The following is a 26,344-nucleotide window of genomic DNA, read 5'->3' on the forward strand; positions in this document are numbered from 1 at the left end:
CTGGTTCAGTTTCCCTGCTCTCCAATTCTGTGGTAACTTTTGGGGAGCAGAAGGTGGGTGTGAACTGCCTCTGTGTACAGCCATGCCCCTGGAGTGCAGAGCAGGCTAGATCTTCAGTGCCAGGGGCCACGGGAGAAACTCTGGTTCTTTCTAGACGTTTCCAAATGTAGATGGAGAGAGTGCTGCAGGAAGCAACAGATTCCATAGTTGTAGCCATGACTAGGGAAGATGGTTGGGTCTTACAAGGTAGGCTAGAGAGCATGCTGGAAATCACTCTCTTAGTTGCTGGCAGGTGCCAGTGATGACTCCCCATAGGTGGTGATATACACAGTATTGTGAGTATCCTGGATCCAGTACTTCAAAAGAAAGCTCATGAGTGACCTTGAACACTAAGGCAGGGAGTGTCTTTGCTTGGCTTCTTCGATCACCGGAGTATGAGCGGCAGATCTCTGGGGCCAAGGAGGCCAAATAGTGGAAGCTTTTGTCCAGTCTGGGTTAGTAAACAAGATGAAGATAACCCATGATCCTCTCCTCTCTACTTTCTGGCTTTGCCTCAGAACCATCAAAGAATCTTCATATTTAATACCTGTAGGCCACTTGGATTATTAATTTTATTGGCACGCAGACTGTTGTATTGGTTGTCACCATGCACTTCTGTAAGCTGGTTCATCTGTCAGCGGTCACTTAGCAAAGCGACTTGTGTGACTGCCACCCAGGTTTAGAACAGCATGGGTGCTGCGTCTTTCAGTCACTCCTGTTGAGCCGCTGTCCCAGCTTTCCACATTACCTGTTAGTTCAGTGCCTGTAACTGCACACACAAATACAGTCCTTAGGAGGACCCATCATCTTCTGGTGCTTAGTAACAAAAGTGTAAAAGACTAAACCTGCCCAAGTTTATGCTCTTTGCTGAGCTATACTTTATCTACTTGGAAGAAAGTGATAGTCCTTGCCACTCACCTTCTGGGGTTCCCTTACTGATAGCTGTGCAGTAGGAAGTGTGCCAACTCTTCTCCAGCACCCTCTGGATGCCGTGTGGCTCTCAGTCTTGGCTAAGATGGAAACGTATTTTATAAGCCTTTACCATGTAGCACAGGAGCCTTTGGGGGCTAGCTGTCCTTGCTACTGCTTGATATTTCTAGTCACAATGCTTTGGGAGGTGGTATTCAGATTGTGTCAAACCCTCTCTGTCTTCTCTGTACTCCTGTTATATCCATGGGCTGTTTTTTTCGTTTGCCCTCAGCCCTGTTGTACATCTCCCCGACAGACCTCACTGTCTCAGGACCACAGTGCTGCCCTCATGCTGGACTATGCAGCGTCTATGGGCAGCACCAAACAAGGGGATGCCCCATCTGCTCTGTGCCCTCAAGAGGCAGCTGCAGTCTCTTCCACCTCCCCACCTGAAGATGAGCCAGCCCAGGCCCTGCCTGCCGTCAAGCCTAGAGAGGATGATCTAGACTCCTGGGACCTGGAGAAGGAACCCCCAGCAGCACCATGGAGCGGTCCAGCCTTACAGGAACCGGATGGGGACGAACTGTCAGAGAGCTCTTTGAGTGCTTCGGAGCTTGGAGCCATCAAGAAGCATAAAGGTACCCTTTCCCCAAGCCCCCCAGCTTCTCGCTTGGGCTTCCCTCTCTGTGTCGTTTCTCCTATTCTGGCCTCCCTTCCTTTTGTCCTCTCTGAGGCTGTCCTGGCTTCATCCCCTCCCTCCCAGAATGCTCAGACACTGAGAGCTGGAAGGCAGGCAGGAAGCCTGCATGTGAGCAGCTGGGGCTTCATCTTCTCATCTGGGGCCACTGTGTTTTCATGCCTCCAAGCACCTTCCCTGTCTGGCTCTCTCCATCTGGGAACAGAGCTATCCAAGGCTTCAGAGTATCACCAGGAGTTAGGTGCCATAGTGTCCAGGGACAGAGCAAAGTGAGCAGAGATTGGCATCTAACCTTACTTGCTCCTCTCAGTCTCTGCTTCCAACTAGAACCAAACCAGACCTCACCACCTGGAATCAACAAGATCTACAAGGCAAGAATCCCCCCTCAGAGTAACTACTCACTGGCTTGATACATACATAGTATCAAAGTCATTTGTTAGCACAATCAGTTTTCTTTCCCCATGAGCAATGAGCCCTTATTTCAGAGCCTGGCATTTCTTGGGGGTGGACACTTGGACCTAGACCTTTGTCTCACCTTTACAAACAGTTCCAGACTTGGAGATTTCAGACTCACTGAGCTTCACCTCTAAGACCTAGAGACCATCCCTAATATCCACGTCCTCAAAAAAAAAAAAAAAAGTGCTGAAGGAGGCACTTGAGTCAACCCAGGAGCTGTTGTGGAACTCAGTATCCACTCCTAACTCTTTCTTGAGTCTGGGGCTCCATAGCCCACGTACCTCCAGCAGATTTCTCAGGACCCTCTTGGAGTGCACTGGGCAAAAAGCTTAGCCATCCCCGGTGTTAAGAATCCTGGCCAGCTACTTCTGCTAGAGACAGGTGGGGTCTCCTGCTGGGCAATTTTGCCTCATGGAGGACATAGGTGATGTTTCCAGACAGTTGTGGTGTCCTAGACAGGAAAAGTAGTACCATTGGCCCCTAGGGAGTAGAAGCTACAGGTACCACACTCTTTAGGGAACACGCACAGACACCACCACACAGTGGAACACAAGTCCCAGGTGCTGAGGTTGAGAACCTGCCCTGGGTATTCTGTCCTTCCTCTGCCCATCCCTAAGCTATTGTTGTTTAGCTTTTTGCCTGTGACTTGTGCCCTTTGCCAAATGGATAGGGGGAGGAATTGCACATTAAAAGAGGAAAGAGAGAAAGAGGGTGTTCCTGGGAAAGATTTCATATCACCCCAGCCTCCGTTTCCCACAGCATGGCCTTGGGGACCCTTGGTTGAACACTGTATCCTCCCTGGGTGAGCTATGTCCCAGGGTATCAGGTGGACTGTCTACTGACTACCCCATGTGTACACTCTGACCTGGTCTTTATCCTGGGATTACAGAAGCCTCTGGGAGGTTGCTGGGAAAGTCAGTGAGCAGGGGAGAACAAGGAATACTGGGGTATATCCTGTGCTCCACTTCTTCAATAGTCTATATATTCATGTCCCTGCAGAACCCAAAGCTCCCTCTGTGCCCTCCAGGTTTCTAAGAGATGCCAAGCCTACAACCCCTGTGCATCCACCCACACCGCTCCTTTTCTTTCCTCCAGCCTTTCCTGCTCCTGCTAGCTTTGGTCTCCCCTCCTTGCTGTGCACCTAACATCCTTCTCCCTTCACTGGCCAGATGGATGAATGCCTCTTAAGAGTCTGGATGTCTGTCACACCTACTGGGGGCTGGGAAAGTCTCTTTGCATGAGAGCTTCCCTCAGAGGCTGGGCATTGGGGGAGGTCCAAGCATGTTTGACTGATCTGGGAGCTGAGGTTGAACCTGCCCTCGGGTACTTGAAATGCCTTGACCTAAAGTTTTTTGAAAGAGTATTTGCCAACGTATTAAAATTCTTTTTTTGTAGAGCTCAGGCATGGTAGCACACGCCTTTAATACCAGCCCTTAAGAGACAGAGGCAGGGGGATCTCAGAGTTTAAGACTAGCCTGGTATACATGGTGAATTTCAGGCCAAGCAGAACCAAATGGTGGAACCTTGTTTTGAGTGTGTGTGTGTGTGTGTGTGTGTGTGTGTGTGTGTGTGTGTGTGTGTATGGGACTAGGGAGATGCTCAGTGGGCAAAGTGTTTACTATGCAAGCATGAAGAACCAAGTTCAGAGTCCCAGCACCCATGCAAAAGCATGTACATCTGTAATCCCAGTGCTAATGAGAGACAAAGACGTAAGGGTCCCAGGAGCTCTCTCTAGCCAGACTAGCCAGTCAGTGAGCTGCAGGTTTAGTAGGGTATTCTGTCAAAAGCTGTGGTGGAGAAAAATAGAGGAAGACACCTGATATTAACCTCTAACCCCCACACAGATGTATATTGACTACACCTGCAATATAACCCCCCCCAACACACACACACACTTAGTTTTTATCCTGCAGTTTCTAGAAGCTTTGTACTTAGCCTGACATGTTGGTAGAATGTTAAATAGGTCTAAGCTGGGTTGTCAAACTGTTTCATTTCATGCTATTTTTTTTTTCAAAACTGGTTCTACAGTAAATGGCTTGGTGGGGTTTAGTTGTTTTTTGTTTTGTTTTAATTTATTTCATGTATATGGGTATTTTGCCTGAATGTATATCTGGGTACCACTTGCATGCCTAGTGCCTTCAGAGGCCAGAAAAGAGTGTCCCATTCTCTGGAACTGGAATTATAGGTGGTTGTAGACTACCATGTGGGTTCTGGGTCCTCTAGATGTGCAGCCAGTGCTCTTAACCTTAAAAATTAAAAAAAAAAAAATTTAAATTTTACATACCAATCCCAGTTCCCACTCCTTCCCCTCCTCCCATTCCCTCTACCTATCCCCCACCCCACCCCACCCCACCCCACCCCACCCTCAGAGAGGGTAAGGCACATTGCTTTGGGGGAAGGTCCAAGGTTCTTCCTACTATATTTGGGCTGAGCAAGGTATCTATTCAGAGAACTGGTTCCAAAAAAGCCAGAACGAGCAGTAGGGATAAATCCTGGTGCCACTGCCAGTGGCCCCACAGTCTACCCCAGCCATACAACTGTCACCCACATTCAGAGGGACTAGTTTGAACTATGCTGTTTCCTTCCCTGTCTGGCTGGAGTTGGTGAGTGTACTCACTCATACGTGGAGACTAGCTGTAAAGCAAAGGATATTGAGCCTATAGTTCATGATCCGAGAGAAGCTGAGTAACAAGGTGAACCCTAAGGAAAACATTCATAGATCCACCTGGAAAGGGGAAATAGACAAGATGGCCTGACAAATTTGGGAGCATGGGGGTGTAGGGAGGGCGGATGGGGAAGATGAGGGGAGAAGTGGGGAAGAGAACTTGAGGGAACAGAATGGTCTAGATGGAGGAAGGGCAGAGATGAGAGGAAGGAAAGAGATATCTTGATTGAGGAAGCCATTATGGGACTAGCAAGAGACCTGGCACTAGAGAAATCCCCAGGAATCCACAAGGATGACCCCAGCTAAGCAATAGAGGAGAAGGTGCCCGAAATGGCCTTGCCCTGTAGTCAGACTGATGATTATCTTAAATATCACCATAGAACCTTCGTCCAGCAACTGATGGGAACCGAGGCAGAGACCTGCATCGGAGCACTGGACTGAGCTCCCAAAGTCCAGTTGAAGAGTGGGAGGAGTGAGAATATGAGCAAAGAGGTCCTGACCGTGATGGGGACACCCACTGAAACAGTTTACCTGAGCTCTTAACCTCTTAGCCTTCTCTACAGCCCCCAGGGATTGGTTTTAAACCAAGATTTACATATAACTTGCAAACCATCTGCAACTTCTAGTATAGTCAGGAAAGTGTTGGAGGCTTTGGAGTTCCACGGAACTGGAATTTTCCTGGACTCTTGCTGAATGGGAATTTATATATTATGATATTTCAGCCAAAACAGAAAATTGATTTCCCAAATTCAATTTATTTTAAGTTCTAAAAGCGTTGGCAGGACTGGAGATGTAGCTCAGTGGTAGAGTGCTTTGTATGGCATGCATGAGGTCCTGGGTTGTTCTCAGCACGTGAAAAGAAAGCACAGCCGCAGTTGTGTGATAATAAGCCCACTGGAACTGTGCACATGGGTTAGGGTGGTAAATTTTGCCCTGTGTTCATCACAAAGGCATTTAGAAAAATTTGAGGAAAAAAACTGGAAAGAAACGTTGACAAATATCTTGGATGGCAACCTTGCACGTGTACATGTGTATGCTCAAAAATGCATATACAAGTACATGCATGTACAAATATGAGCATGACTGCCCATGTTCACATGTTTGTATATACGTGTGTAGTATATGTGCATGTGTGTATGAGTCTGTGCTTATATGTGCATGTGTGTGCATGTATACAAGTGTGAGCATGTGTGTGCATCAGTGTACTCAGGTGTGCATGTGAATGCACATGTGTGCAAGTGTGTGAGCATGTGTGTGCACTGTGATATAATGACTCCAAGCTCTAACTTTCATTCTGACTCTGTTCTTGCATGCTTTTCTTTTTGCCTCTCAACATCTCTGCATCTCGTGCTCGTTCCCTTTAACTTAAGAGGATCACTATGCCAACCAGAATTAATTATCTACACAGTAAGTTATTTTTCATCTTGCATTTTTAAAAAATTCTGTGTGATTGACTATGTAGAGAGTACCAGCAGAGTGAAGGTTTCCCACTGCCTTTCTCTTTGCTTGCTGGCCTGACATTTCCTGTGGCTGGTTTTCTATGGTTTTGATTTCTAAGTAGATTGTCACCTTCATCAACCATTGGACAGGACACTTCCTCTGTCCTCTGATGGTGCAAAGCCACCTTGCTGTGATGGCTCCAGCAAGGCATCACCTGTGCGGCCTGACTGGGATAAGGGAGCCTGGCGGGGTTCTACTGGGTTCTTTTCTCTTGAGTTGTCTCTTGTATGCATGGTCTGTCTGAGACTTCTTTTGAGATCTGAGGTTGCTTTTGGACATCAGAGCACACATTTTCAGGTTGCTAGGGCCATTGTCTTCCTACATGCAGATTTTAATACAGATTCTTCCATTGGCTATTTATATCTGCCCCTCCACAGAAATAAATAGGATAAATTTAGAAATGTGACAGCAGCGCTAGAATTTAGAATAATTTTCAAATTCCTTTCTGCATCTATTCATGCTTCAGTCTTCTTGGGGGTATTTTTAAAGGGGAGACTAACACCAGGAAGAGAATTTTCCTCAGTGCCAGCTCCCCATTTAAAAACTATGTGATTTGCCTTAGATTTCACATAACTTCAAATGAAAGTTTGAAAACCCAGTGTGTGAAAGTCAAACCAGTTCAACCAGGGCTCATGTCTCCTTAACACTGGAGGCTTTTTAATGTATCACAGACTTATGCTAAGCAACACCCCCAGGAAGGCCAGTGTGATATTTTAGCATGTAGACACTCACATAAAGATGAGTCAGGAGAGTTTCCTTCTTAAGACTTTGTGCATGGAGCCTTCCTGCTCTTGTATTCATATGACTTCCTGTGAACTGTGGTCATCTGCTGTGCTAGAGAGCTGAGAAGCTTATCTCAGTGAGTGACCTCCCTTTATCTAATCCTCAGCTCCTAGCAGAGTCTACCCTGTCTTCTGAGCCCACTTCCCTCACCAGTGTCTCTGTGCCTCTCATCCTGACTGATATGTATATCTGTGGCCATGGTTCTTCCAGAATTATTTGTCTCTAATGGTAATTGTGGTGATGAGGTTTAAACACATAGTAAATGTGTTAGTTAGTTCATAACTCGGAGTATGGTTCTGTGGTAGAGTTTATCTGGTACCCATTAGATGTGAGTTTGATATCCAGCACCACAAAAGAGAGACAAAGATCTCTCTCTGTGTGTGTGTGTCTCTCTGTCTCTCTGTCTCTCTGTCTCTCTCTCTCTCTCTTTCTCTCTACAAAAGAGAGACAAAGATCTCCCTCCCTCTCTCTCTCTTTCTCTCTCTCAGATCATTGTGGGACCTGAGTAGTCACTTCTCCAACTCTGATGTCCTCATTTTTCAGTGAAGGTTCCCCCAGACTCGAGAGTGCAAGCCTGCTGAGACAGTATCAGCACCCATATCAAAGGAATTCCCTTCAGTCTGGAAGACCATATCATCCACATGGAAGTCATAATTTCCAAGGTCTTACAAACCAGTGCAGGAAGATTGTCATGTCAGTGCATAGCATAGGACAGCATCCATTTCTGATGGATGCTGGAAAGTGAAGTTTAGCACACCAGCAGAGGGGCTGCAGCGATCATGAGGGAGGCTGGAAGAACAGAAAACAACCTTGCTATAGGCCGCATCATGGTGTGGGACCCGAGAACAGGTGCACGTCTGCTTAATGCATAGCGCTGCTAAACTGGCAGCTTAAACCTTGGACATTTGTAGAGATCACAACAAACACACGCTTAAAGCCTTCCTTTTTCTTTCTTTTCTTCCTTCTAAATCTTTCTGCAGTTGATCTTAGCCAAACAGCTGAGAAACAATAAAACTTAAGACCCTCAAGTCAATCAGTCTTACAATCTTTTGAAAGTCTTTGGCACTTCAGGTCCGGAATTTGACTGTAGGTATTCATGCTGCAATTTCTCTTGAGGAATTGTAGTGATGGCCAGGAAGTGTGACGATTACCTTTTAAAACTGTTTGGAAAAAAGATAATTAAAGAAAAAACAGCTGTTTGAATGTAGTCACCCTGTGCCTGTCTTCATGGTCTGACTTCCTGCCTTAACCTGGACTAATCCATGTTTGTCCCTTGTGATCAAGGTACCTGTGTTGTCTTAAATGGTAGCTTTATGATCTTTTATTTCTAAATGCAAACCTGAGATTGGAGTGTCCAATGGACTGGCTTCTTCTGAGGACAGGAGGAAGAAACTGCCCCTGGCCTTTCCTAGCTTCAGGCCATTGCAACAATCCGTGGCCTTCCTTGCCCTATAGATATCTCCAGATTGACCTCCTGTCCTCCGCATCATTTTCCCTCTCTGTGTCTCTTCAAAGTTCCCTTTCTCATAAGGCCACCAGACACCAGGAATGTTTTATTAGGCCCATCTTAATTATCACCTTTTAATTTGATCACCTCTGGAGTGACTCCATCTCCAAAGGGTACATTCTGAGATTTTGGGGGCTAGGAGTTCAACACAGAAACTTGAGAACAACACAGTTCAGCTCATAGCACTATACTGATCCAAAATTCAGTCCCCACCCCAGGCTCGCTTCAGTTCAGGGACATGCAGGGTCCATCCTACCACACGGTTCTGGGGTCTGCAGTTGGCCCAGGGCATGGATTATTATGTTCTTTTTCTCAGGCTTCCCTTTACCCTCCAACCTCCTCTATTTCAAGTGTGAGTCCCCCAGTGTTTGCGCTCTTTGGGAACTCCAAAGCTAACCTAGAGCAAAATCTAGGAGGTGCTTGTAAGTCTGAAATTCTCACAGACCCTCTTTCCCCACCTCTAGCCCAGGTAACCTAGGGCTTGGAAACCTGTAGCATGAGGGGCCGGCTTGTTGGGGCTTCTGTCCCGCCCTGTACCCCACAGCCCGCAAACCCCAAAGGAAATTACACACAGGACTCCATAAGATTATAAACTGATTGGCCCATTAGGTCAGGCTACTTATTAGCTCTTATAACTTATGTTACCCCATTATCCTTATCTACATTAGCCACATGGCTCAGTACCTTTCTCAGCTGGGCAAGTTACATGCTGCCTCTTCGGTGGTCTGCTTCCAGAATACTCCCAGTCTCTTTGCTCCACCCCTACTTCCTGTCTGGCTTTCCCGCCTATACTGCCTGCCTGGCCAATCAGCGTTTTATTAAAATATGATTGACAGAATACAGACAATTCTCCCACACCAGAAACCGACTACTCAAAGCCAGGAGGATCTATGCCTAGAGCTCAGTTCTCTGCCTGCCTGATGCTTTTGATATGACAGAATTACCCACACGAGTGTCTTTGTATTCATACACGAACCAGCTCCAGTCATGTCCAGCTGGAGGTTAGTACCCAGCCATCCAAACACTAACTGGTGATTGGCCTCTTGCCCAGAGACAAGACTCACTCTAGCAACAATCCCTCTCACCTGTGGCAACACCAGGCTGTGGCTTGGAGCAAAGTCGTTTGCCTGACCATATTTACCTCCTTTTCATTCTCTTTCCAGCATCCCCCGATCCTAGCAATTGCTCTGGGATAAATGTGAAACTCTGTCCTAACTGCGCTTCATGGCAAGCAATTTGTTTGTTAAAAGAGAGGTTTTTAAACATTTTTTGGCAAATTTGTGCAGATTAAATTAGCTTACTCCTCTGAGGCAGTCCAGCTGTTCTGCTTCTGCCAACAGGAGAAGGCAAACTCATCACTAAGGTCAGGCTGCCAAGGTGACTGATTGTTTGTTTTGGGGGTTCTTTTATTTGTTTTGTTTTTGTGGGGGGGGGTTGTTGGTTTGTTTTTGATTCAGGGTTTCTCTTTGTAGCCCTGGCTGTCTTAGAACTTGCTCTGTAGACTAGGCTAGATTCTAACTCAGAGGTCTGCCTGCCTCGTCTCCCTAGTACTGGGATTAAAGATGTATACCACCCCACTCACCCTAGGTGGCTTTTTAAAGCAACCAACTTCTTTCTCCATTGTGAATATGAATGATAAGGAGATCCCTACCAGATGCTAACATGTTGGCATGTGTTTCATGTACAGAAGCACATCCATGCTTTCCCTCCTATTCATGAGTAACACAGGAGGCCATGTATGTGTATCAGGATTGTTGAATGTGGCTTATATGCCAAAAAAAAAAAAACCCCGTCAAGTTTAGGACAGATCTCCCTGGCTCCATGGCCCAGCTTCTCCTCTTTTGAACACAACTCCTTGAAGCAAACAATAATGAACTTCATGGGCTAGCATGGCGCTGCCCCTGGCCTTGCTGGGCCTGGGTTAATAGGATGCTAGACTATTTGGTGAAAAGGTGATGCTGAGCTTCCTCTCGTCTGCGCTGTGCCTGCACTTGACTCTCAGGGACTGTTTTAACCCCACAAGTGCTACCACACTTTGCTTTCTGTTTTCTGTCCCATACACCATACTCGGCATCTGTGCCAAGGAGTTGAGCCAAACAAAATCAAGGACTTCTTTTCATTTTGTCTTGCCCACTTCTTTTTCTTTGTTTGTTTTTTATTATTTTCATTGTTGGGTGAATGTGTGCTGGGAATTGAACCCAGGACCTTATGCACACCAGGCAAGTACTTTACTACTAAGTTACATTCTCAGCCTAGCATGAGACTTTCTAGGTTGAAAATGGTCCACTAACAAGTTTCATATGACTTAGTCTAGTGTGGGTGAGTGGGTGAGCGTATGAACAGACTGGTAGATAAAATAGATATAATATCCTTGTGCAAGTCTAAAGAATGATCTAGAGTTAATTTTTAAAAATAAACCTTATTCCTCAAAGAACAATACTGTATTAAGAACACAAGGTCCATGATTAACAGGGCTCTAAGCTTGTTGTTAGAAGTATATCCTTCATTCCTGGGCATACAGAATGGCCTTGCTTATCACAGAGTTCCTAGTAAAGGGGAGGGGTCATAAGGGACCCCCAGCCCACCTACTTAACAATGCAGGCTGGCCAGTCTTGCTGTTGGAAGGTTCTTACTTTAACTCTGAAAAGTGGCTTCCCGCCAGCTTGGTTACCGTGTCTGCCTCTGCGGGCGGTGGCCATTCCTTGAGGGGAGTGCCTGGTTTTGTCACAGGTTGTACAGGTGTCTGGGAACTTTGCTTCCCCCTTGGCCTGGGTTCATTCTCCCACAGCCCTGATCACTCCTGTGCGCCCCTCTTGCAGGAGGAATTCTAAGGAAAAGTGCCAAGCTCTTCTTCCGCCGGCGACACCAGCAGAAAGACCCGGGCATGAGCCAGTCACATAACGACTTGGTATTCCTGCAGCAGCCAGAGGGGAGGCAGAAGAAGGGGGCAACCCTCAGCCGGCTCCTGAACAAGAAGCTGCTTACCAGGCACAGAGGCAAACACACCGTGAATGGAGCGACCAGTGAGCCCTGAACATAGCTCAAGTTACCCCATCATCAGAGCTGGAGAATGGGACCACAAAGACCCCAGCAGAAGAGCAGGAACCAGTCCCATCGGATGCGTGCTTTGTCTAGCTTGGTTTTTTTTTTCCCTCAATAATCTTGGTTTTTAAAGGAAAAAAAAATCTGTCTGTTTGTCCAGGAAGCTTCCCCGAAGATGGCTGATAATTCCGTCCAGTTTGCCACCAGATATTCAGTGGGAACACCTGGCTCCAGCTGTCACCATGTAATCCAAGTGTTGGGGTGGACTGTAAGATAGATATTTACATCAGTAAAGCATGTGTGCTCTGATGGACTATCGATAGTAGGCAGGAGGGATCCCAGTCCACCTACTTCTTCCTCTCTCCTTCAGGGACTACTAGGGTTCATGTCTGGACCATGGCATGAGGGAAAGGTGGGCTGTGGGCTGTTGCTATGAGCAGAATGGGCCACCTCACATATCTTGCTATTTAGAATTAAATAGTGCATCTGGCCCTGGGGACGGTGGTTTAGATATAATCAGGATTTTTGAGCCATGAAGAAAATATAATAGGAAAAAGATATGCTTTGACAAGTATTAGAAGGTGTTCGCTTTTGATATTAGCCATAGAAGTTAAAGACTTACACAAACACTAAATGTGTCCTATGCAGATTATACCAGACACTTCCAGATTTACTTGAGCCTTCTTGCAAGCAGAGGTGTAGAAATTCAGATATGTTTGTTTCTTATGCTAGGGTTCTGTTTTTTCACATGGCATAGCAGCACACTAAGCTCAAACACACTGAGGCTGACGTCGGGAGCAGTGCCTGACAGCTGGTAGGACATGATCACACAGCCAACAACCAAAACAAAGAACTTTTAGGGCAACTGAAGAAATTATTCTGTATCTTGGGTGCCAATTAGTGTTAGGCATAGAAGTTTTATAACAATGGGCCAAACTTGCAGGAATTCTTTTTATGGGCTCTTCAAAATTCTACTGTGAACAGGGACTTCTGGTCATCTTTTGAGGTATCCTGGTTTTTCTTTACTGTGGGAAAATGATAAAGTTGGCACCTGGGTTCAGTATCCCCCTGTATCCATAAGGTACTGTCCTCATCTATGTGCCTGGCGCTGTAGATTCACTGGGTCTCACAGCCCTCCAGAGCCACTGTTCTTGGGGTGTTTTGACCTGTTACTAACATCCGTTTTCTTCCTATAACAATGGAAGGGCTGACAGGAAGACCTGAGTTCTGTCACTGATAAGAAGTCAGGAAGCTCCTTCTGGCCTCTGCTGTTCATTAGAAATATCAGGGGCAAAGACACAGTTGTTGACCAAAGATGTCTATGAAAGCCAAAATTATAGGAATATGTTCTTTTTTTCCCTGTTTTAGCAAGAGAGATTGGAAACCCGTATTAGAAATCCTTTTTCTTTCTTTCTGTTCATTTACTCCGTTCTGGGGATTAACCCTGTGGCTTTTTGCACACTGGACAAGCCCTTCTCTACTGAACTATTTCCCTGGCCCTATTTTTACTTTTTATTATGAATTTGACTGGGCTGCCTTGTAATTTGTTCTGCAGCTCAATCATACTTTGAACTCTGATCCTCCTGCCTTCGTCTCTCAAGTAGCTGGAAATACAGGCCTGAGCCACTAGGCCCGGTGAATTTTACTTCCAAATAAACATAGAATTAAAATGAATTTGAAAATTCTTGATGGGTGTGGTTGTGTAGGCCTGTAATCCCAGCATTTAGAAGGTGGAGAAAGGAGGATGTTAGCGTCTAAGCCATCCTGGGCTACATGAGACCCCCTTCTAAAAACAGCAACAAAAATAGAAAAAAAAAAAAAAGAACCTGGAAGAATCTCAGGTGGTTTTCAGGTGACTTTGAAGAGACATTTTAGTATATTTTCACCTTATGTTAAGTCACTACAAATTTCCAGAGTGGAGTCATCAGTGGTTCCCAAATGGGTTCCCAAAGCCAGTAACCCCCAATACTCTTTTTGGGAATGAATGTGATTTACATGCTGTGCTTTACTTGAAGTGTTGATATTCCATACAGTGTACAGAATTGTGACACATAGCTGTCCATTCCCAGAGACTGTGGTGTGTCAGGGATTCTGATTTTGATGCTGTGTTTTCAGTGTGGGGTTGTAGCCCTCATCTAACATGTGTGGGGCCAGAAGAATTTGAGACACCTTTTGGATCTGGGAATATCTTGATAAGTCTTTACCATCTGAGCATCCCTGAATCCCACATATAAAATTTTCAGAAATATGAAACTCTTTGGACACTATGTTACACACAGAGTTTTGGGGTTTAGACTTTTGTGTTAGGGATGCTCAGCTTATGCAGATTTTGTTGGTTTGATTGGTTTTGATATTTATGTTCAGTTTTTCAAGTGTGAAGGCATCAGAATTTTAGGTTGTACTTCCTCTATCAGCAATGACAACAAAAAAAGAACAAATGATTTTTAGCCATCCTAGCCTCCACATGACCCTGTGAGCATCCTGTTCCTGGCTTCCTGCCCACATCGAAGACCTGTCCTGTAGGGTCTCCATTGGGAGCACCATCACAGCAAAGGGTGCAGAGATGGGGACACAAACAGGCGGCTTCAGGCACTTCCTTGTACTCTGAAGTCTCTTCTCCAAGCTGTTTATCCTCTTGTTTCTTCATGGTATAGGTCTGGGATGAACGTCATAAGATTATGTACCAGTTGCCCACAGCACACATGTGTAAGTTATCTCTGTCCTACCATCCCCACTGCATTCTTTTGTGGCTTCAGTTTCTGTCTTTTGGCAGAGTGCTAGTTTTGAAGAAATTTCTCATGAACACTAATTCAGGTGTCTGTGAATCTAGAAGCAGATCTCAGGTTGGCTGGAGTGAACTGGCCACATTTCCCCTGTCCTTCATGCAGGGACTAAATAGAGCTGTTTGTGTGTGATGTGGGTGTAGCAGTAACAAAACTAGGGCTCTCTTGCTCTGGTTGAAAACCTACTATGAGGAAGAGGATTTAGACAAAGCACTTTATTTTAAATTTTAAATTTAAAAAAATTTAAATTTAAGTTCAAAACCAGCCCTGCTTCCTGGCTATGGAAGGAAGCAGGCTATTTACTGCTGACCAATTCTAAATCAGATTTTTGTTTGGGTTTTCCCTGGGCCACATTTACAGAAGAGAGTTGCAAATGTTCTTCTCAAGCAGAAAGGGGAAGATTAATTCATATTGCTGCCACCCAAAGTGGTGTTTTCTTTGGTTAATAAGCTCAGGGCTGTCAATCTTCAACTTTCAAAGTACAAGTTGATAGATGGTGGAAGTGTCTCTGTCACACAGAAACAGGTGTGGGTACTGACCCTGATGACAGGCACTGTCCCCACTGTCTCAACAGGCCAAGACCTGAGGACCAAAGCACCTGCACAGAGACAAAGACACTGTTCAAACCAGCAGTGCAAGCTCCCGTCACCTCTGGCTATTTATGTAAAATGTCCCTGTTCTGTGTATAAATAAGTATTGGAATCACCAAGCTGCCTGGTTCACTTTGCTGATGGTGGAGTGGAGATGTGATTATGCCCTGGGCTGTAAGCCATAGTTTTCTGCCCACTGTCATGTCAAACCTCTACTGCAAAGAGAATAAAAGTAAAGGCTTCCCAGGTGTGTGGTGAGCCTGATGCTGGTGAGTAGCGACTAGCGTCTGTGACAATGATTGTATTTGTTGCAGCACTTTGGATGTGGGTGTCACCCTGCACCACCCTAGGCAGCGAGACATGGCTGCAACTCCACTGACCTCTCAATAAATAAATGTGCTCATGGAAAACATTGAGCTGAGTGGTTTCCAAGTTCTGGGTTGTCCTTAGAGTACCAGGAGCTTCTCTAATATTTGAATTGCTACCATCCTTTGTCCGTTTGTATGACTGGCAATTGCAGCCAACTGACTGAAAATATACACAGATACCTTCTTTGACCCTCATGCCTTTCAATGGACTTTTTATCCTCGTGTTCCTATATTTTGTGTGCTGTTGAGTCCACCAAGGCTGGGGGTAAAATTTACTGTAGAATTTTAGCAGCTTCAGAAACCTTCTGGGGAATGATGAACTGTGGGTGCTGCAAGGCAGGATCTGTTTTGGGCCAGGTCCCCCAAAGCAGTGCCTGACATGGCCTGTGAGACACGTTTGGGGAGTGAAGGCTGGGGAGCATTCATCAGTCTGGGTCCCTGCTATCAGTATCCCAGAGGAGAGCAGAGGGAATAGGTAACAGTTTAGCCATGGGTGTGTGACAGCGTTTATGCATGCCAGGATCTGGCAATGGTTTCTGGGGTGGGACTGAGGCAGCCTTGCCCCCTGCTGCAAGCATCTCATCCCCTTTGTGTCTTCAGTTTCTGTGGTCTCCTCCACTTTGCCCTGCCACATGCACAAACAAAAGCATTGTATTTGGAGCTATGCTGCACTGAGGAACCACCAGGGAAACCACAGGCCCCACTCTCAGAAGCCCTCACTCTTCAGCTCTACTTTTGGCCTGCTTTCATATGGGACAGCACATGAGATAGCCAGCCACTCCTGAACCAAGCCCCATACATTTTCTGCATCAAACGGGGCTTCTATTGTGGAGGTGTCATCACTGTAATAAAAATACCTTGACAAAAAGCAGTTTAGGGACAAAAGGGTTTATTTTGGCTCATAGTTCCAGAGGGATCAGAGTCCATTATAGCAGGGAGGGCATCATGGGCAGGAGTGTGAAGTTAGCTGATCACATTTTTATTCACACAGAAATCTGAACAGGAAATGGGACAAGGCTATAATCCCTGAAAGCCCAATGGAGTACTTCCTTCAGCAGGGCTGTACCTCTTAAAGCAGTGGTTCTCAACGTGTTAGTCACAACCCCTTTGGGGGTTGAATGACCCTTTAACAAGGGTTGCCTGAGACCATTAGAAAACATAGATATTTACATTATGATCCATAAAAATGGCAAAATTAGTTATGAAGTAGCAACAAAAACAATTTTATGTCTGGGGTCACAATAACATGAGGAACTGTATTAAAAGGTTGCAGCATTAGGAAGGCGGAGAACTTCAGTCTTAAAGGTTCCGAAGCCTTCCCAAACAGCAGCATCAACTGGAAAGCAAGTGTTCAAATACTCCAAAGTCTACAGAAGAACTTTTTCAAACTAAGGTCTGTTTTGTGATTACATTCCAAGAGAGGACTAGAGGACCAGACTTGTCAGAATTTACCAGCTGTCCAGGCTGTTTCTGCTGGCACCTCCAGAGGAATTCTGGGTTCCTGACAGTCCATCTTCCCTGCTTGGGCTGACTCAGGCCCTGACTTTTCATGAAGGGCTACTAAGGGCCCACAAGGGCAGCTGCCTGCCATGGCTAGTCCCCATCTATCAGGCTCTGCTGCTGTGCACTCACTGGCATGAGGATGGCATCCGCTGGTGGCTTCTGCCCATCCCGTCCCATTCACCTGCATCCCATTCACCTGTCAAGACTGAGCTAGATGCTGGAGGGAATGTAGGTAACATAATGTTTGGGCATCAGACATACCTACAAGTGCAGGGTGCTGTAGGTATATGTCAACCAGTGCTTCATAAAAAAGGAGCATGCAGGGTGACTCAGATAGGCTCGACACCAAGGTGAATAACCACATAGTAACCTCCTTGAAGAGAAGGCACCAGGCCAGACTCTTACGGGTTTATCCTCTGACCACAGCACAGCACAGCCCTGTGCTATGGCTGCCCACAATGAACATTTCCAAGTCATCCTGCATGCAACAGATTCAAAAGTATGGCCTCTCTATATTGGTGCCATTGACATACTATGGCCTCCAGTCCCCAAGTCTGCCTGTGTTAATGCAGAGATTAAGGACTGTAGTTTACTCTGGCTTTTCTTGCAGTCTAATCTTGCCTTTTAGCTATGGATGCTATCAAGTGGAATTCAGTGTTGTGCACCTAGTTGGAATTACCTTACTCCTTGATTAGATTTCCCTCTTTATCTGTATAGAAGTATCCTGATGTGTGTGTGTCTACACACATGTGTACTTCTTGCTTGTGTTCATGGAGGCCAAAAGAGCAGGCCGATGTCCTCTATCACTTTCTACCTTATTCCCTTGAGTCAGGATCTTACTGAACCTAGTCCTGGGATGGTGCCAACAAGCCCCAGTGCTCCTGCCCCATACATGGTTCTAGTGGTGAGGCTGCAGGCATGCATAGCCCTGTTTGTTTGTTTGTGTGTTTTTACATGGGTGCTAGGATTCAAACTCCTGCCCCATGTTTGCTCAGCAAGCACTTCCCCACCCAGAGTCATCTCCACAGCCCCTAGTCAGAGAGGTGGCTGGAATGTTTGTAACGCCTTGCAATGAAGGATATATATATATATATATATATATATATATATATATATATCCTTCATTGTATATATATTGTATATATATACATACATATATACACATATATATGTGTGTACACATATATATGCATACATATACACACAAATACATGTATGCATGTTTGATTTTTTGAGACAAGGTTTCCCTGTGTAACGGCCTTGGCTGTCCTGGAACTCTCTTTGTAGACCAGGGTGACCTTGAACTCACAGAGATCTACCTGCCTCTACCTATCAAGCTCTGAGATGAAGGGCACGTGCCACCATTTATATTTTACATTTATACTAACATTTATGTTAGTATAACATATATACTAACATTTATATTAACACAAAAACTGAACTGAGGAGGTATGTTTCTGGGAAGACATACATCTCAGGTGTTGTGTTAGCCTTTGTTACTGTGACAAAATGAGGGTAGTATATCACGGAAGCTTATGGGAGAGGTCACCTCGTGTTCAACATGAAACATAGGAAGAAACCTGGGACCAGGTATAACCTTCAGAGGCACACCTCCAGTTAGACCCCACATCCCGAAGTTCCCACTATCTCCCAAAAATGGCACTGTCAACTTGGCACCAGGCATTTGGCACAGGAACCTGGGAGAGCACCTCATATTTGTCTTGGTTGGTATTTTTGTTCACTTGACACAAGCTAGAGTTATCTGAGAAGAGGAAACCACAAATGAGAAAATGTCTGCATAAGATTTACCTGTAGATAAGCTTGTGGAGATTTTCTTAATCAGTGATTGATGTGGAAGGCTTTGGCCCAGTGGTTCTCAACCTTCCTAATGCTGTGACCCTTTAGTACAATTCATGTTGTGGTGATGCCCCCCACCATAAAATTATTTTCATTGCTACTTCCTAACTGTAATGTTGCTACTATTATGAATCGTAATGTAAATATCTGTGTTTTTTGATAGTTTTAGGCAACCCCTGTGAAAGGGTTGTTTGACCCCAAAGGGTTTGTGACCCATAGGTTGAGGGTAACTGTTGCCTTAGGGTATTGTGGGCCAGGCCATCCCTGGGTAGACGGTCCTGAGAGGTTTAAGCCATGAGAGCAAGCCACTAGGCAGCATTTCTCCATAGCTTCTGCTTTAGTTCCTGTCTCCAGATTCCAACCCTGACTTCCTCAGCGATCCAGTGTGATCTGAGAGTTATAAACAGGAGTATATCCTCTCCTCCCTACGTTGGTTTTGGCCATGGTGTTTTATCAAACAATAAAAAAGTAACTAATACAGTATTTAATCCTTAATGTCCTGTCTCTGAACCCCAAAGGGTATTGGGCATCTTATTAATGGAAAACACATGTAGTCAACCTCAGGAGTCCCAGATATCTTAGTTCAGGTTTAAAGTTTCTTCTAAGACTCAAATGCAAAGTCTTAGCTGTAATCCCATTCCAGAGGAATGGATGCAGAGAAAGCAGGGATGGGATCAAACCAAGACCAAAACTCAGCAGAGCAGACATGAAGTTCTATAGATCCATGCTTCTACATCCCAGGTATGTTGTGGAGCTACGTGAGCCCCAATGGGCTTACACAGCTCACATGTTGCTGTCTGGGCTTAGCTTGCTGAATGTAGCTATTTTAGCAGGTATTCCCACACTCGGGGCATCTCTAACTTCCCAGCCCCTTCAGCTTTTACTCTGCTGGCTTCAAACATTAATCATCCATTCAGGGGCTCCCCACAATTATTTTGATCCTATGAAATATCATTTAGCCTCCAAGATATTCCTCTGAAATCTGGATGACCCCCCTAACTTTTGTATTGCAAAACCAGTATCATGTGGACACCACCAAGGACTCTTGCCAGCTCTTGGGTCACCACTGACAGTGCCTAGGCAGCTAAATATGATGAAAACAATCATGAGGTCACAACTTCCTGAGAGTGGAGGTGGAGGGTAGGAGCAGGGGGCCCTGGCAGTCTTTCAAGTAATTTTGCTTTCTTAACTTTGCTCCAAGGTAAAGTTCATAGCTTAGTAGTCAATAATCCATTCCACTTCCATGTCTTCCTTAGCCCCAAATTTACACTGGCTTTTCTTGCTGTGACCTGTCACTTTTTCCTCCTGTAAACAGCCTGGTTTTATTTAGTCCTATTCATGTGTGGAGGCCCAGAGAACTGACCCTCTGGGCACTTTAGAATGAGTAAAATCAATGAAAGTGGTGCATGGGATGGTGGGGTTGTGTTTTAAAGGTGTCTTGAAGGTCAAAGATGCTCTGTGTCTACCCACTCATTCTACCCTTATTCACAGACAGCCTGACTGCCTAGCTCCTCAGTCCATACACTGTCTGGCCATCTCTCATGGATCACACAAGCCCCTCTCCCCAGCTTTCCCGTCTACTCAATCCCTTCCCCTGGATCCTCATAGCCTGCTCCACGAACTCTCCATACATTATTGCCTCTCCTGCTCCCCATCCACACAGCCAGTTAGTTACCCGCTCCCCCTGCAGGAAGGCAATCATTCTCCATCTCTGCAACCACGCATCTCTGTCCCCGGGTGCTTCAATACACGCAGTCGTTTCCTAGTCTCACTGTCCACAAAACCCTGCCAGCTACCACTCCACATAGTCCGTCCCAGGTTCCCCTACTAAACCGCCAGTTAGCCCTGATTCTCTGTCCGTGAAGCCGGTAGTCTCCAGCTTCGGGTCCCAGCAGCCGGAGCCCTAGGCCCGCCCCGTCTGCCCGCGCTGCGCACTACAACTCCCACGATGCCGCGCCACCGCCCCCCCGGCTTCCGGTGCTGCGCAGTTTCCGGAGCGGATCGCAACCCGGAGTCCGGATCCGACCCCGCTCTGCACATTCCACAGGCAGGTAAAGCCCCGGGCCCGTGCCCGCCGCGGCCCCACCGCGTGCCTCCCGCCGCGGCCCGCGCCCCACGCCCGGCCCCGGCTCGGCCTTCACCCGCGCCTCCCGCACCCGCCCCGGTCCGGCCGCCGCGCCGCCTGTTCTTTGTTACAGTCGCGGGCGCCGTGGGCGATCGGAGTCAAAACCCGGCTGGATTCCGGAGCCGCTCCGGGATCGCCCTGCGCCCGCCGGGTTCCGCCGCCGCGGGCTTGGCCTCCGCCCTGGGTGCCCGACCTCGGTTCTGCGCGCACGGCCCGTGCCAACTGCCCGCCACGAGCCCGGCCCACGCCAGCCCGCGCACGGCCGCCCACTCGCTGGCTCGGCGCCCCCCGCTCGGCCCAGGCTTGGGCGATGCGCCCCCGTTGCGCCAAAAGTCAGGCCCGGCGTGGCTGCGGGCTCAGGTCCCTACAGTCCCTTCCCAGCCGCCCGGCCGCCTTACCCGGTTTTCGGGCGCAGCCCAGGGAGGGGCCTTGGTCTCCAGCCCCTTTGGCGTTTAAGAAAGTCCGAGGCTGTGCCACGGCTCCGAGGCCCAGGCGTTTTGCTTGTCGCTACCTTTTGGTGGCCTAGGAACCACAGTGGAAAGAAAGGCTGGAGACGTGCCCGCCTCCTATTTGGGAAGAGGGTGGACAGGAGGGGCCCAGGGTCAGGTGGAGCCTGAGTGCTCCAGAGGTGAGTTTTGAGAGGTCAGAGTTAGAACACCAGCTTGTGGTGGGTAGCTCGTGCGCACTTGTCCAGCCGAGCCCTTCTTGCAGTGGATGGAGAGCCTCTTCACACATGCTCACAAGCGTCCCCCTCCTCTGAGGTGGATTAAAATGGTAGAAGCAAGTGTGTGAACTGAAGACACGTGGACCGGTGCCTGAATTTAAAGCTGCCAACGCTTCTTTCAAAAACATATGCTAGAGCCAGTCAGAACCCTCAAATGCAGGTGCTAGTGCAGAACCCCACTAGCCTGAAGGCGATTTTAAGGGTAAAACCTGAAGAAGTCTCTGGCTCTGTGGGAACCTCTCAGAGGTGTCAGGGACAGTACTCCCTGGAGACAGCAATGATGTAGTTGCTGAGATATGATCCCCTACACACCCTGACCATATTTTGCTTCAAGCCTATAGGCTTTCCACATCGTACCTGCTTTCTCAGACTTCCTCTGAAATCATTGCCTTACTCTGAAATAAAACCTACAGATCCGATTATTCAAGGGAAAAGTGTTAAGTTTTCTCCTTACTTTTTTTTTCCTTTCACTTCTGTCTGTGAGTCATGTTTTTACACAAATGTCAGCAAAGAATATACTAATTGTTCTCTCTAGGGAGCAGACAGGGTAGTTTATTTCTCCAGAAGACAAATGAGTAAATTAAAACATAACCACAGCTAGGCTGGTGGCAAGTGCTATGACCCCAGCACCCAGGGGACTGAAACAGGAGGATCTTGAGGTGCAGGGAAGCCTGGGCCTTATAGTGAGACCCTGTCTAAAAACAATGGCTATCTTCGTGTGATTACCTTTGAGAATTACCTTTGTTCCCATGTCTTCCCGTCATTCCCCCTCCCCATATGGTTATCTGTGCAGAAGGCAGGGAGGACACTGCTGCATTTTGCAGGTGTGATGGAGCTTAAAACTGGTCACCAGCAGTGGCTTAAAAGGCTGTCCAGACTCAGTTTATCATTTGCAGGCTGATACTTGTTCAGGGTACCTTACCCAGGTTCATTTACCAGGCCATTTCTGTGGTAAAGGTTTCATGTACCTAGGGAGCAATGGAGGAGGTGCAGGAGGCAGTGTAGACCATAAGTAACACTGGTTAGGAAGGAGTGATAAGAACATGACGGAGGAAGGGTACTGGGTGTACAGAGGTTGGCACACAGAACCAGGACAAGAACCATCTGTCTGGGAAGCGGTGATTAAGTGAGAGACCAGTGCTGTGAGGCAGTCTAGCCTCTGGGGAGCATGCAGCTAGTGTACAGAGACCTGGGTGGGCACATAGTTGGGGTCTCAAGCTGGGAAGGCCAGTGGATCAGGGTGGAAAAGCAGCAGGAAAATACAGAGAGCTTTGATCAGGGATGGCACAAGGTCCCTGTCCTTCGAGCTGAACCTGTGGCTGCCGCCTTGGAGAGCCAGGGTATAACAAGAGTACAGGCCAGTAGACTACACCCAGAATAGACGGAAACACTGAGAAGGTGATCCAGCCATGAAGGATGTCACTAAAAAGCACATAGCTGCTGTCCTGGAGGCACCAGCTGGCCTACCATCTTCAGCTACCCTTCAGAGAGGCCATGGGCATGTGGGACCTGGCTGACTAGGGCAGGTCTTCCCTTGCCCAGGGCAGGAGACCACATTGATCCATCCATCCTCTGACTTGGTATAGTTATGGCCCTAGAGAATGGGTGTTTTCTTCCACAGGTATGGGAGATACGAAGTCACTGTGGGTGGCCACTCTCCAGCAACTTGAAGCCCTTCCTAACTGGCAGGGTCACCTTTAACTCTGAAGGGTAGGCACGAGGCCCTGCTGTTTCCAGCCTCCTGCTCCATCTCTTCACCCGTGTAACTCTGTTCTCGTCTCCCAGGAGAAGAGCCATAGTGGTCATTTATCCTCAGCAGGTGAAGTAATAGGGAACCGTAATGTGCCCTGTGTACTTCCTTGAACCAGCTTCTCAAAACTAGCCTTCTTTTGGTGCTCAGTGACAGTTCAGTGAAGGCTGCCACAGCTCACTCAGAAGAAATGAACGCAGCCCGTGGTCCTGTGAAATCATGTCTGATTCAATGGATAGACATACTTGTGTTGCGAGAAGTTACACCAGGGGCGTCAGGAGAGCAATTGCAGGCAGCAGTGTGTCATGGACGGTTTAGGGTCTCCAGGGAAGGCGGCAGGAGACAGAGAAGAGGCGGGGTCAGCTTGCTGATGCTTAAAGAGATGCTGATTCCTGTGAGTGGGAGGTGACTGAGGCCGTCCCTTCATGGGGCTTACATTTTAATAGCTGTGTTTACAAGAGTGACATCAGGATCTGTTTTTGAGGTCAGTGGTACTTTCATCTCTTGCTGTTCTTTAAACCAGGCCTGGTCGGGTAAGCTGGTACTATAGTATGGGGAATGGAGAATGGTAAAAACACTTTTGTGGGATACTGGCAGAGAGAGTGCTGGGCCTGGTGCCAGGCATTAGGTAGCTTCAGAGGTGGGTCCAGATCTAGGGAGGTGCAAGAGCCGCACCAGGATCCAGGCTTAGAGGTGGCTTTCTACTTTGTGCCAAATCTGGGGGAGGGGGATGGCCAAGGAGACACTGCAGGGTGGCTGCATGTGGACAGAGGTACAGACATACAGATGGCATGGGGTGTCCAGTGAGGGAAGCAAAGCAGGATCTGGGGTGGAGGGGGAACTCGAGGTACTGATGGAGGGGGATGTAGGCAACAGAGAGAGACCTGTGGAGTTGTGTGCTGTGGAGCTGGTTCGCTCATTCCAGAGCCCATAGAAGTAGTTCTCAACCAGTGGGTTTCAACCCTTTTATCCTGGCATAAGATGTTTACATTATGATTCATAACAGTAGCAAAATTACAGTTATGAAGTAGCAACATAGTAATTTTATGGTTGGGGGTCACCACAACTTGAACAATTGTATTAAAGGTTGCAGCATTAGAAAGATTGAGAACCACTGCCCTAAGAGGTGAGGAAGCCAGCAATTTTCTCAGGACTTATACAGTGGAAGGAAAGAGAAGGTCGCATGTGTGACCTCCAGGCAAAGTCCTTTTGTTTCAGTGTGTGAGCTCTGGGTGTCCATAGATGCTGCCAGAAGAGGTGCAATAGGAAAAGTTTCCGGGGGAAAGTGGGGAGGCGGTTGTAGACTTGTAGAGCAGTATTAGGACAGACCTTAAAGAGTAGGTAGGAATTTGACATTGGGGGGAAGGTTTCTGACTTAGTCTGTTTGCTGGTAAGATGTCAGAATTTCCCCAGACGATGTAATTTATAAAGAGCGAGACCATATGGAGGCTGTCCCCAGCTGGGTTAGAGGGCACCAGGAACCCCATAGACTGGGTATCCTCAGGTTACCTTTCTGGAGAGCATCACTAATGAGGAAGTAGGGGAGGACATGTATAGGTCCATGAGAAGGGATAGCATCTTGTGACCCACCTACTCACCTCCTGATAACATCACAGTGACAGCCATGTCACAGCCAGAGTTTTGAGACCACATAGCAGTCTTGGGGGAGGAAAAAGCAACTGGTGACATGGAGGCTGGGAAGGGGACCCGAATAAATCCTTAGGAACCTGTACAGGTGAATGCCTTGCTGAAGTCCCTCATCTTCCAACCTCTGTCACATGGGGTGGGGGCAGGCACCGAGCCTGTGGGATCTAATGAGCTTTATTGTGTAAATTAGACCCAGAGTGCTTTAAAGACCCCACAAGCCCGCTTCTCTCTGCTGAGATATCCCCTGGTCCAGGCTCTGTTTAGCATATTTTTCTGTCTACTGTGGTCTGGGCCTCCATTCATAGTTCTGAAGGCTGAGGAAGTGTCAGTATCACAGGATCCCTTGGATGAACATCCCTTGGATGAACTTGAGGGACAGTACTGAAGCCAAGTGTGTCCTGAGTTCTTGGCAGTGCCAGGGGTGTGCAGGGGTTGACTTTCCTGGCCTTCTGACTGGGAAGAAGGGATCATACCTACTGTGTCAAGAGACTGCCTTTGATTGTTCTGTTGTTTGAATCATGACTGCTGGGTCTACAGATGTGTGCAGAGCCACCACATACAGTTGAGAGGCTGCCTTTGAGAAACATATTCCCTGTATCCAGTTCTCCCTACAGGTCTTTGACATTTTCTAAGTTTGATGAACACGTGCTAGTTAGTTATGGCAAGTTTGCCTTTTACCAAGATGGTTCACAGTGCTGCTTAGCTTAGCACAGTGTTAGGCAAGATACTTCTAGAACTCCTCCCTCACAGACTGCCACATTTCTGCTGTCATGACTGGCTAGGCTAGAATCTTCAAGTTAATACTGCCTCAGTTTCTATTTTTATGGACTAGGCTATACACCTCTTTTGCCCAGAAACCCCTTTGCAAGAATCAGAAGTGAACACTGGAAATAAAACCTAACCGTAGATGAGCTAAGAAGATCAGAAAGGATGTAGAAGTTGGAAAGAAAAAAGTCTAAGCAACTTCAGAGCCAAGGACTCCAAGCTGCCAGAGTGGCAGGCCCAACCCTAAGAACTCAGATACAGGGGCTAAACCAGACTTGGAGGGTTCTGAAGATGGAAGTTGTGAACAAGTACGCTGATAGCTGGAAAGAAATCAGGCATGGTGGTGTGTGCTGGAAGCTGTAGGCCAGAAGGGTTCTATTTCGCATTCTAAGTGAGCTTGCTGTGCTTCAAGGTTCCGGTAGGCACACTCAGACCAGAACCAGAACCAGGATTTCCAGGGACACTACAGTGGGGGGCGGGGCAGGGAGTGAGCAGAAACGCAGGAAACAATGCACTTAAGAGCAAAGCAAGATGCCAGTGCTGGGAAGATTTGGAACATGCAAGCATCTGAGAAGGGGTCAGTGAAATGGGTGGACGGGGGGCCCAACTCATTCATTTGCCTTTCTAAACAACT

General features: G+C 47.2%; 2 protein-coding genes and 1 long non-coding RNA gene across 10 annotated transcripts in view; 2 read left to right on the forward strand and 1 right to left on the reverse strand.

The window, feature by feature from the left end:
• Positions 1-15,383, forward strand: part of C2cd2 (C2 calcium dependent domain containing 2) — a 68,386-nt gene extending 53,003 nt beyond the window's left edge. Inside the window, exons 13-15 of one of the 3 annotated variants that reach the window (XM_087898648.1) lie at positions 1,241-1,586; positions 6,137-6,173; positions 11,376-11,516. In XM_087898648.1, the coding sequence (XP_087754774.1) occupies positions 1,241-1,586; positions 6,137-6,162 (372 nt within the window). In that variant the 3' untranslated portion in view covers positions 6,163-6,173; positions 11,376-11,516. Of the gene's footprint in view, positions 1-1,240; positions 1,587-6,136; positions 6,174-11,375 lie in introns of all 3 variants that reach the window. The other 2 variants (XM_048422522.3, XM_048422523.3) reach the window with 2 other exon arrangements.
• Positions 2,618-21,567, reverse strand: LOC148122888 (uncharacterized). The gene is made up of 3 exons (XR_015735539.1): positions 21,223-21,567; positions 8,093-8,209; positions 2,618-4,346 (listed from the first exon to the last, which is right to left on the reverse strand). It is a non-coding gene; the product is annotated as an uncharacterized LOC148122888 (long non-coding RNA).
• The window catches only part of Prdm15 (PR/SET domain 15), a 62,407-nt gene continuing 56,710 nt past the window's right edge, over positions 20,648-26,344 (forward strand). For 4 of the 6 annotated variants that reach the window (XM_085685865.2, XM_087898606.1, XM_087898611.1 and 1 more), the window contains exon 1: positions 20,679-20,750. Coding sequence is in view for 2 of the 6 variants with exons in the window: in XM_048422514.3 (XP_048278471.3) it covers positions 20,648-20,746 (99 nt within the window). In the remaining 4 variants the exon portion in view is untranslated. Of the gene's footprint in view, positions 20,751-26,344 lie in introns of all 6 variants that reach the window. The other 2 variants (XM_048422514.3, XM_048422517.3) reach the window with 1 other exon arrangement.

The sequence above is a fragment of the Myodes glareolus genome, chromosome 2, assembly GCF_982192425.1.
Source record: "Myodes glareolus chromosome 2, mMyoGla1.1, whole genome shotgun sequence".
NCBI classification, from domain to species: Eukaryota; Metazoa; Chordata; class Mammalia; order Rodentia; family Cricetidae; genus Myodes; species Myodes glareolus.